At 51.6% G+C, this 11,352-nt stretch overlaps 2 protein-coding genes across 2 annotated transcripts in view; one reads left to right on the forward strand and one right to left on the reverse strand.

The window, feature by feature from the left end:
- The window catches only part of LOC309521269 (uncharacterized protein), a 104,693-nt gene that overhangs the window by 88,312 nt on the left and 5,029 nt on the right, over nt 1-11,352 (reverse strand). The gene's annotated exons all lie outside the window — the stretch shown is intronic.
- MAP4K2 (mitogen-activated protein kinase kinase kinase kinase 2) overlaps nt 1,666-11,352 on the forward strand; it is a gene marked incomplete at its 5' end in the record, with an annotated part of 38,412 nt that continues 28,725 nt past the window's right edge. Inside the window, 4 exons of the mRNA XM_082203562.1 lie at nt 1,666-2,022; nt 7,786-7,843; nt 9,321-9,411; nt 10,025-10,089. Of these exons, the coding sequence (XP_082059688.1) occupies nt 1,666-2,022; nt 7,786-7,843; nt 9,321-9,411; nt 10,025-10,089 (571 nt within the window). The remainder of the gene's footprint in view (nt 2,023-7,785; nt 7,844-9,320; nt 9,412-10,024; nt 10,090-11,352) is intronic.

The following is an 11,352-nucleotide window of genomic DNA, read 5'->3' on the forward strand; positions in this document are numbered from 1 at the left end:
TAAGACCCGGGGGCCGGATCTGGCCCAATTGCCTTCTAAATCCGGGAACCACTGTGTTTTTACATGAGTAGAATGTGTCCTTTTATTTAAAATCCATCTCTGGGTTATTTATGGAGCATAGGAATTCATTCATTTTTTAATTTTATTTTCAAAATATAGTCCGGCCCCCCCACAAGGTCTGAGGCACAGCGGACTGGCCCCCTGCTGAAAAAGTTTGCTGACCCCTGATCTAGTTGCAAACCCAGGCTACCATCCTGATCTTTGATGTGGGGGGCAATCCTGCCCAGAACAGGCTGAGTTCCCAGTTTGTCAGAAGAGCTGCAGATGGAAAGTGCTTGCTTGGAAGAGGATGCTTCTTCCCACATGCACCACGAAGAGATCTGAGTCTGTGGGCTGGCATCTTCACCATACAGAGCAGACCATGAGGAGGAGTCCATCTGTCACTGCTTCTGGAGGAAAGAGCCTGGAGTCTGGTCGGCCTGTGTCATCAACTGCCAGGGGCAAGAAGGGAGTGCCATAAACGCCTTTGCATAGCTCCCCTATGCCAGGAGCTGGAACCAGGCCTCTGAACACCCCCATTTTTAAAAAAGAATGGTCCCGTGCATAGAGAAGCATGAAGTCTGAACAGCTGGACTTGCTAGAGTGACCCCTGAATCCTTCCACTATGTGTTTGCTCTGAGCAGGGCTGGGTGATATCTGGTTTTCATCATTGCCATATGTCACCAGCTAAATATTGCTATATAGATCATGATGTCTGAAATAAGAACAGAGCTGTGCAGAGGCGTTGCCTGGCTTCATGTTTCCCCCCACATTGTGATTTTTGCATAGCATACACACCATGATTTGCAATTTATTGCCCGGTCAAAAATTATGAAACTGTTATCACAATATGGACTACAAATGGGTTTTGGATGATATATCAATATATATCAATATATAGCCCTAGTCCCCAGCACCGCGGGGAAATTCAGTGTTCTCATTACAGTGCAGGAGAACAGAACATGGGGCGAGACCTTGGGGTTGTGATAGATAGCTTTATGAAGATGCCAACCTTGAGTGTGGTGGCAGTGAGAAAGGCAGATTCCATGCAAGGGATTATTTAGGAAAGGAATTGAAAATAAAATTATGGGGATCATAATGCCCTTATACAAATCTATGGTTCAGCTGCGTTTGAAATACTGTGCACGGTCACCTCACTTCAAAGAAGGAAATTGTAGTGTTGGAAAATGTTCAGAACCCAAACGATCAAAGGGGTGCAGCACCTGCCCTATGAAGAAAGGTTGCAGCATTTGACACCTTTTGGTTTAGAGGAAAGGCATTAACATGATAAGAGGTTTATAAAATTATGCTTGCTTCGTTTTTCCTGTCAAAACTATCTTAATTCATATGCAAATGAATGATAATTTCCCTGATGGATTGATTAAGCAGTCATAATTCATATGATCAGCTGGGCAAGATTTCCTTAAACAGGTGCCTGCAGCCGGAGAGGCTGCGCTGGGGCCCCGAAGGTCTATGTGCGCGCGGGTGTGTATTTATATAGTATAGCCTTTGCCAACGTGGCGCCCTTCAGAGGTTTCGGACTCCCACCAGCAGCACCCTGTTGGCGAAGAGTAGTCTGCAGTTTTGTTTTGCTGAGGAGGAAGACCTCCCGGTAGCTCTCTGCACATGCCCAGAGGCGCCCGAGTCCGGGAGCGAGGGCGCCCCCTTGCCGCGACTTTGGGAAACGTCGTCGCTGGAGAAGCGGGCGGCGCCTCCTTCCTGCCCTCCCCAGAGGCCGCTTCTCCGCCCCACCCCGAAGGCGGCGCCTTCTCCTCCTCCTCCTCCTCCGCTGCCGCCCGGGCAGCTCCTGCTCCCGCTGCTGCTGCTGCTGTTCCGCGACGGCCCTGGCTCGGGCTCCGGCGGCCGGGCAGGGAGGGCGGGAGGATGAGCGGCGCCTTGCGCGACGTCTCCTTGCAGGACCCGCGCCGGCGCTACGAGCTGGTCCAGCGCATCGGCTCGGGCACCTACGGCGATGTCTACAAGGTGCGCCAAGGGGGGAGGGGGGAACCGGACGCCTGGGTTCCTTGGGAGGGAGAAAGCGCGCAGGGGTGTGCGGGGCCCGAGGCGGGGGGAGGCACCGGGACGCCTGGGTCGTCCTCCTTCTCTCCCTGAGGGGGAGACTCCACCCCCAGCGTCAGGGACTTCTGGCCCGGGTGGGGGCCGCGGGACCCGGACGCCTGGGTTCCTGTCTGGGTGTCCCCCTCCAAGCCCCCGAAAGCGGTGAGCCCTTTTAGGGGGAGACTCGGCGTGCGGGGTTGACTTGGGGGGGGGGGTGGAGTGTCCGGTGTTTATGTCAGGTTCGTGGGTCGGAAGCCTGTAGGTGCGTCTTGGGTAGGAAGTCAGCGAGGGGGGCGCTCCTTGTCGGGACGCCCCCCTTCCTTTGGAGCTCCTGCTGCACCTCCACCACCATCCTCAAACTCCCCCCCCCTTTGGCCGTTGAGGGACGCTGGCCTGACTGGACTGCCACCCAGCTGATGGCCTTGGGGTCCCAGAGGACCAAGCGGGCTGCTATTGGCTGGCAGGGAGAGTGGCAAGATCAAGACAGAGAGATCAAGCTGGGTGCTCTTGGAGTAGAGAGTGAGCTTACCTTTCAAGGATGCTGTTGTTCGCTGGAGACACAGTCCCCTTCTAGATGCCGGATCACCCAGTCACCCCCCAAGTCAGAGGGTGATCTAAGGACAGGGAGCGGGAGCAAGCCTTTTTGTGTCCTGGGAGTTTTGGTGGCTCTTGTTGAGTGAGGCCCATCCAGGCCGGGTGTCTGTCCTCCTGTGTCTTTTGCACAGCACCCTTCAGCCAGGAGAGTGGGAGCTGGGCACCTCCTTCCACCTGGTAGAATATTTCTTCCCCTGCACATAACTGAGCGATGGGATTTCCCCCCATCGCCACTTCTGTGAGCTTTAAAAGGAAGGGACTTGGCCTAATCAGTGCTGATGGCAGAGGCACGTGCCTGGCGCTGGCTGCTGCTCAGGATTGGTGCTGCCCTGGCAGGAGATGGTTTGCTTGTTCCACTTCCCAGAGGGAGTTGTGGTGCTGGATTTGAGGTGCCCCCTTCGGTCTGATCCAGCACCCAGGCTTTTACTCCCTGCATATCATCTGACTGTAAGCATCTCTTTGCACTCTGTACCCCTCCCATTTATACAATGGTTATAATTCAGTTTTTGTTGCAGTACAAATTGCTTTGGGATTGGGGGGGAAATGTTTCTCCTCCAGGTTGGTGGCTGTGTTGCAGCTGGCAGAGATTTGCTGCCTTCAATGGTGGCATTGGGGCGGTCGCATGTCCAACAATCCAGCAGAGACTTGAGAGGCCTGCTTAAAACTGGGCTGTTCATGGACAGAAACCTTGCCAATGAGCTCCCGCAGGTTGCTAGTCCTCAAACCCTTTTGCTCTCATACTTTCCTTTATAATTCCTATTGGTTATTTGAGATAGGTGCATCTTGTGGTCTGGTGCGTCTTACAGAGCGAAAAATACGGTATATATATCAGATTGTGTACAGTTTCTTTGCATAGCATCATGGAAGAGGTTATTGGGCACTGCAAGGAGGATGGTGGGCTTCACTTCTGAGCTCCTGTGGGGCCCTCAAGGGATTGTTGGACTCCCATCACCCTAGATTGTTGGGCATGCAGGCTGATGGGAGTTGTAGTCCATAAAACATCTAGGGGGCATCACGTTGACTTGCCCCTGTTTTGGCAGTCCCTAGTATGCCCTAGCAGTCATAACAAAAATATTCTTTGGTGATGAGTCGGCTGCTGTTTTTAATGGCTGGTTGTTTTAGCTGTTGTTTATCTTGTTGTAAAGTTGGCCGTTGGTCTGCCTTTTGTGTGTGTGTCATGCTGATTTTATATGAGCTGCCTTCTGTGCATTTGCAAAATAGTGAGTGGGATGATGAGGATGACATTATCAGTGCAGTCATACCTCGAGTTGAATGCGCTTCGGGTTGAGCGCGTTCGAGTTGCGCTCCGTGGCAACCCGAAAGGAATGGAGCGCATTACTAAACAGCCTCGGTCCAGTATACCTGAAGGAGCGTCTCCACCTCCATTGTTCTGCCCGGACACTAAGGTCCAGTGCCGAGGGCCTTCTTGCGGTTCCCTCCCTGCGAGAAGTCAAGTTACAGGGAACCAGGCAGAGGGCCTTCTTGGTAGTGGCATTTGCCCTGTGGAACGCCCTCCCACCAGATGTCAAAGAGAAAAATAACTACCAAACTTTTAGAAGACATCTAAAGGCAGCCCTGTTTAGGGAAGCTTTTAATGTTTAATAGGTTATTTTATTTTAGTGTTTTGTTGGAAGCTGCCCAGAGTGGCTGGGGGGACCCAGCCAGATGGGTGGGGTATAAATAATAATAATAATTATTGCTTCCGGGTTTTGCTGCTCGCGCACGTGCAGACGCTCAAAATAACGTCATGCACATGTGCGGTAGCGGCAAAACGCGACTCGCGCACACACAGATGCGCCGTTGCGTCTTGCATTCCATTCGGGATGCGAATGGGGCTCCGGAACAGATCCCGTTCGCATCCCGAGGTACCACTGTAGTATTAACAAAAATTATCAGGACGTTGGGATGCCTCCTTCAAGCTCCTCACAGAGGTATTTGGGACAAGCAGGCCCTGACTGACCTGATGGTCTACAGCTGTAGACTCTACAGCTGTTTTGGACTACAACTACAACTCCCATCCCTGCTTGCTGGGGCTGATAGGGGTATAACTCCAAAACATCTGGAGGGGTACCAGTTGGGTGAAGGCTGCCTTCCCCCCTCTCCCCACATGATGCCCTTCCTGTCCGGACATCCCATTGGATAATGTTGTGCTCCCTTAATGGAGGTGGCGAGGGAGCCAGAGGTCATCTAGCTCAACCCCTTGCTGAGTGGCAGCGTCGTTCGTCCACCTACTTACCCTTCCATGGCAACCAAGTCAGATTGACCTGGGTGCCAGCCGTAGAAACGCGTTTGTGGGACCAGACAGCTGTGGGTTACCACATGTCAAACCACATTCTAAACTCTGCAGAAATGCTTCCCCCCCTTGATATGTGCTTATTACTATCATCGTTAATAAATTTGCATAGCGACCTATACCTGTAGATCTCTGGGAGGTTTGCGACCTGAAATTACAATATAAAAAAGATAGAATACGTAATAAAAATAAGAACAAAGACATCCCCAACAATCCCCTCTTCCACGACACATTTTAAAAGGGCATTGGACGTCAATCAGCCAGAGGCCTGGTTGAAGAGGAACGTTTTCTCCTGGCACCTGAAGGTGTACAATGAAGGTGCCAGGCGGGCCTCTCTGGGGAGAGCATTCCACAAATGGGGAGCCACTGCCGAAAAGGCCTGTTCTCGTGTGTCCACCCTCCAAACTGCTTGTGAAGGAGGCACATGAAAAGGGCCTCCGATGATGATCTCAGGGTCTGGGTAGGTTCATGTGGAAAGAGGCATTACTTGAGATATTGCTCCAGGGAGCTCCAGCCAGTACAGTATACAGGATTCTTTCTTCCCCTTCTCTCTTCTTTTAATTTTCACAGCCCTCCTGTAAGGTAGGTCAGGATGAAAGATAGTGACTCGCCTGGGTGAGCATCATGGCTGAGTGGGGACTTTAGGAATCATACAATCGTAGCGTTGGAAGAGGGACCCAAGGGTCATCTAGTCTAACCCCCTACAATGCGGGAATCTATGACATTGCCACACTGGCTGTCCTCCTGCCCCAAACTCAGTTACCTTGGGCTGCAAGGGAGGGGGATGCCTGACCCTGAATGGGGCTGAGCCATTGTCCAAGGTTTGGTATTGCTGCACCCAGAGTCCCATTTCTGACCTTCACACTGGATTCCTGGTAGCCTGCCTCAGAAGCTGCTGTGGGCGGGCGGTGGGGTGTCTTTCCATTCCTGTAGGCCCCCAGGAGCCTGGAGAGAAACAGCGCTCCTGCTACACTTCCCCTCCTGCCAAATTCAAGCCCTGCCTTGATCCAGCAGCCTGCCTTGCGCCCTGGAGTCAGGCACATTGTTCTGACCCCAGCATGGCATTTCCTGAGATTCTTGAGGCCAGAATGGGTTCCAGCTGGGAGCCAGGACTTCTGGGTTCTGTTTACAGCTCGGAGGTGGGTTGTGGGAACAGGCTAGGAGCCCTGGTGGGGATGCCTGAGCCCCATCCACAACTCTAATGCAACAAGGGGTCCTCTGAATGGTGTCCTGGAGAGATGGAAAGAAGGGTCGGAGTGGGCAGATTAGGAGAGGGAGAAGTAACCAGTGGTCAGGGATGATGGGAATTGTAGCTGGAGACCCAAGTTTGGTAAACCTTGCGATAGAGCCTGAGTTGTGGGTTCAAGCCCCACATGGGGCAAAAAATTCCTGCATTGGACTAGATGACCCTTGTGGCCCCAGTTGCGGCGATCCTTGGTGGAAAAGGCGCTCTGCGCATGCACAGAGGATGCTGCGACTCTTAGTCTTTGTGTTTCGGGGCTGAGTTCAGATGTGGCCTCAGTGGTTCACGAGGGCAAGGCTGGCTAGCCCCGCCATTGGGCAAAGCGGGGCAGAGTGAGACAACCACCTCTGGCAGAGGACGCCAGGTTACACCCCAGCAATGTCCCCTGCCTTGTCTCACCTCTCTTTGTCAAGACCAGGCTGGCTTCTCTCTCAATGGTAGTTTTGTTTCAAAACTAAACAGACTAGGCAGAGGATGTGGAAATCCCAAAGAGCCTTTTAAGATCACGAGGGTCCCTTTAGAAACATGGCTTCCCGCCTCTCTTCCCGATGGCTGGTGGCTTCTTTTTTTGCCACCTGTTTTGTGAGGAGGAAGCCGCCTTTGTCCAAGAGAGAGGTGGTCACCCTGTCTCTTTCCTCCCTGGCTTGTCACGAGGATTTTTGACGTGCGCCACTCCCTTTCTGCTAGGGGAGCCCAGCTCAGCCAGGATGGCAGGAAGTTGCCTCACTGCCAACAGGATGATTAAAAGGACTGAGCTCCTTCCGAAAGAGGGGGCTTTGGTGGGCATGCTCTTCTTGCCCTTTGACCTCCAGCCCATGACTCCTTAAATGGCTGTGGTTATTCAGTGTCAAGACATATGCACTCTACATGTGGTCAGGGACCAGCTGGGCCTTGCTAGGAGTCTTAATAGAATTATGTAATCATTCTAGCAGGGGCTTTAAAAGCTGATATTGTAACGATTAAAGGAACCTTGTAAAAATATACGGACTGGTTATATCTTCTGCAAATCAAAAGATCAGTCCGAGTGTCAGAAACAAGAGATGGGGCCTTCCATACAGGTGTCATCCCGGCCTACTTTCTTTCGCTCCCACCAGTAAAGGTATCCTTAAAAGGTTTATAGCCCTGTTGGTGTGTCCTGTTCTAGGTAATTACGGAGTGTGGCTGGGGTGCTGTTTTCAATGGTGATCCTTCTTGGAACACACTATTATATTTTATTATTGTTTTACGCACGCAGATCTCTAACCAGCCCTCACTTTTTGGCGTCATGACCGTGACAATGGGAATTTGGAAAACTGGGGTGGGCGGAGTGGGGGGGGGAGGATTTCCTGTGAATTCTGTGTGGAAGAACAAAGCTGTTTGCGGGGTGGGGTGTCCCGCTTGTTCACACCAGGAGGTGCGCTAGCTGTGACATGTTTGTGTGTCAGGCCACTAACTAGTGCAGCAGTTGGCGGGCGGCTCAGGAATTGCCTAAGGCTGTGGGCAAGGGCGGGTTCAGACCCCTCTTGACGAATGGCGCTTTTTGACTGATTATCCCCCCTCCTCTCCTTGCCCCCTGCAGGCCCGTGACACGGAGACTGGGGAACTGGCGGCCATTAAGATAGTGAAGCTTGATCCAGGTAAGCTGGGGTGGGGTGGCTGCTTCTTCAGCAAGGTGGACTTCGCAAGTCCGCTTTCAGAACTAGTTGGTTTGGGAAATGTGCTGGGTCAGAGGCAGTGCGCAAGACTTATAGAAAAAATTGGGGTTGGCATTTAAGCACCACTCTCTGTCAAGAGTCTCTGTGTCCCCTGAGTCCATTATTGGTCACAGAAGAATGGATGGAGGCAGGATCCAATTTTCCTGTTGCAACAGAAGTCCCTCCCCGTTTTGTTAGGAGGTGACGCCCCAGAACAAAGGTGTGCGAGAACTTTTGAAGACTTTAGAAATTGCCCAGCCCCTTAGCCAAGGACCACCCAAAAGCATCATACAGATGTCGCAGAAAGAGGTGGTCTACAACAGAAATTTGGGGGATGTGGCATGTCTCCCCTCTGTCAAGATACCTGATAACATAGGCGCCGACTCCATGGGGCCTGAGGGGGCCCGAGCCCCCTCAAAAATTCGTTTGGGGGGCTCCGCCCCCCAATAATCTCGGGCGCCCCTCCAGCAGAGCGCCATCGCCGCCCCTCCCCCAGCCCAAAATGCACAGGGTCGGGCTGCATGCCTCCTGCCCTCCCTCCCGAGCAAAAGCTCCACCCAATTTCCTTCGGAGCTGATTAATAGGCGCAGCACACTCTCCCCTATTCGCTCACGAGGAGGCGGCGCCACTCTATTTGCGTATTCATGAGCTTATTTATTATTCATGAGCTTTCATTTATTATTCATTATTTATTATTCATGGGCTCCCCCAATATTTTTTATAAGTCGGCGCCCCTGCCTGATAATGTTTTATCCCAGCCCACAAATACAAATACAGTGGTACCTCAGGTTACATACGCTTCAGGTTACATACGCTTCAGGTTACAGACTCCACTAACCCAGAAATATTACTTCGGGTTAAGAACTTTGCTTCAGGATAAGAACAGAAATCGTGCTCTGGCGGTGCGGCGGCAGCAGGAGGCCCCATTAGCTAAAGTGGTACCTCAGGTTAAGAACAGTTTCAGGTTAAGAACAGACCTCCAAAATGAATTAAGTACTTAACCCGAGGTACCACTGTACAGGTACAAGATCCAAATTAATGTATAATATTTAAAAACAATTCAAAACAACTGCACCCACCAGTTAAAGCAAGTACAAGAACCATTAAACACATCCAGCAGTACGTCTAATTGTGCTACAGCAGGATGCTTATTAAAAGAGACATTTAATATACCTGCCATTAAAAAAAAGGTGTTAAAATTACACCTTAACATGCTTTTATTCATTTATTTTTAAATCTGACGTTACCTACCTGTAATGTCTGAAACAGAGGTACTGGTAGCCAGTTCCCCAGGTGTGTCACGCACACCATGTGGATTTTTAGAACACTTTCGAATTTGATACTGTCAGATAAAGGGCGGTAGTGACAGAGAGGCCCTTGTGGAGCAAAGGAAATGGTTTGTCCTTCTTCCTCTCCTCAGGGGATGACATTGGATCCATCCAGCAGGAGATCACCACGCTCCGGGATTGCCGCCACCCCAACGTGGTAGCCTATTTCGGCAGCTACCTCAGGTGAGAGGCTGGACCCTTTGGAAAAAGGACTGGAATCAGGATGGCAGGGTGGCTGAGGTGTAGTGATGTGGTTGCGAAAGCGTAGTCAGAATTGTGGGGTGGCAGGTTTGATGTTTGACACTTAGTCCCTGGTATTTGGCATGGATGGATTCAGACTTGGTGGGATGGGCTTGCCTTCTCTTCAAATGAAGAATGCACCTGTGGAGAACTTTATTTTCCTATCTAGGGCTGTCAGAGGCAGAAAAATAAACCACGTATTTTATAGGATATGCTTGAGATGAAATTAAGCAGAAGGAGGCATCTTGGGCCCTCAGAGTGTAGAAACTGAACTCATCTAAAATTCCTTGCCCAAAGAGAAATATTTCAGGCCTCGTGGATGGAATTAGCTGGCTCTGTGGTGATGTTTCATTTTTGTGTGTGTCTTGGGAATGGATGCTTATGGGATGTGAGTGGAATATTCCGGGGAAGCCCTTCAGGAGATCAGTTTTCTTGTTGCCTCAGGGGAAGATATTCCTTTGGGTGCCCCTTCAAAGGGTGGCAGGAGGGAGAAAGAGGGGCCGCTTTGGGAGCTGAGGAAGGGCCATTCCCACAAGCTTTTTTCGTCTCCCTTTAGGAATGAGCGCCTGTGGATCTGTATGGAATACTGTGGAGGGGGATCCCTTCAGGAGATCTACCACAGTGAGTTTCTACCTGCTTTGCTCCATGGTCCTCCTCTGAACTGGAGAAGCCAGCAAGGCTTAAACTTGGGACCTTCTGCATGCAGAGCAGATGTTCTTGCCGCTGATACCTGGCCCCTCCCAGACTAGCATTGCCTTGCAGAACTGGAGATGGGCTGAAGGAAGGAAGGACACTGGCGAGGCACATGGACCGGGCATTTTGTCTTTCTCTATCTTTCTTTTCCACACTTAGATGCCCTACCCTTCCGACTCCCCCCCACCCCCAACTTTTATTGTGTTCTTTGAAAGAGAGAGAGTTGAGCACCAACCCCAGGGTCTAGGAGAAGGGTCCTTGCTCAGTGACTAAGCACCAGCTTTGCTCGCAAAATGCCCCAGGATGAATCCCCAGAAGCATCTCTAGGGAGGGCTGGCAAAGTAGCTCGGGCTCAGCCAGTCTGTAGCCCCAGGGATGGAGAAAATGCCAGTCTGTGGGCTGTACATCAACCGCTCCCTCTCCCGAATGGCACCCCTCCCTGGCCACGCCCCCTTGCCCCCCTTGCACCTTGCTGGGTTGCTTTGGAGGCCGGGGAGTGTGTGCATGTGGCCCCTGGAAGGCTGCTTAGGAGGGAATGTGGCCCTCAGCTTGAAAAAGGCTCCCTGCACCTGGTGTGGACAATGTTGTTCTCACAGTGTGGGTGTATTCCTGGAGCTTCATCGTTGGGAAAAATGGGTTGCATCCAGCGCAGTTCTACTCAGAGCAGACATGTTGAAATGGACAGACCCAAGTTGGTAATTTGTTTCAACAGATCTACTCTGAGCAGAGCTGACGTTGGATCCAGCCCACCGTTTTTGCACAACTCTCTGGCTGGGCATGAGGACCCAAGTCGACCAGAGGCTCAGGGTGTCCCTCAGCACTCCTCTTCTTTCATTTTCCTTGCTCCCCCCCAAAAAAAACACCTGTGTCTTCACCAGAATGCATGGGGTGGTTTAACTCTTTCCTCCCCTGCTCCTCTCCCCCTGATAAAAATCAGCCCCACTGCCATGAGGTCCAGAAGGAGAACTCCTGGAGGTGTTGGTGTCTGCATTAGGGTCCAGTTTGTCCCTCGGAAACCGGTCTCTGCTCCCCTTCACCCCTGCTTTCTATTCTGCCTGCCTTTGTTGTCATCTCAGACATGAGGAGAACACACACCCCTTGACAAAATAGGAAACCATCCTGCCGCCGGTCTGTCGTAACCGGTACTTTGCTTCTGGTGGGTTTTACTTCCCCTTTTGGCTCCCTGCAGTT

Source organism: Podarcis vaucheri (genome assembly GCF_965113315.1).
Source record: "Podarcis vaucheri genome assembly, chromosome: 16".
NCBI lineage: Eukaryota > Metazoa > Chordata > Lepidosauria > Squamata > Lacertidae > Podarcis > Podarcis vaucheri.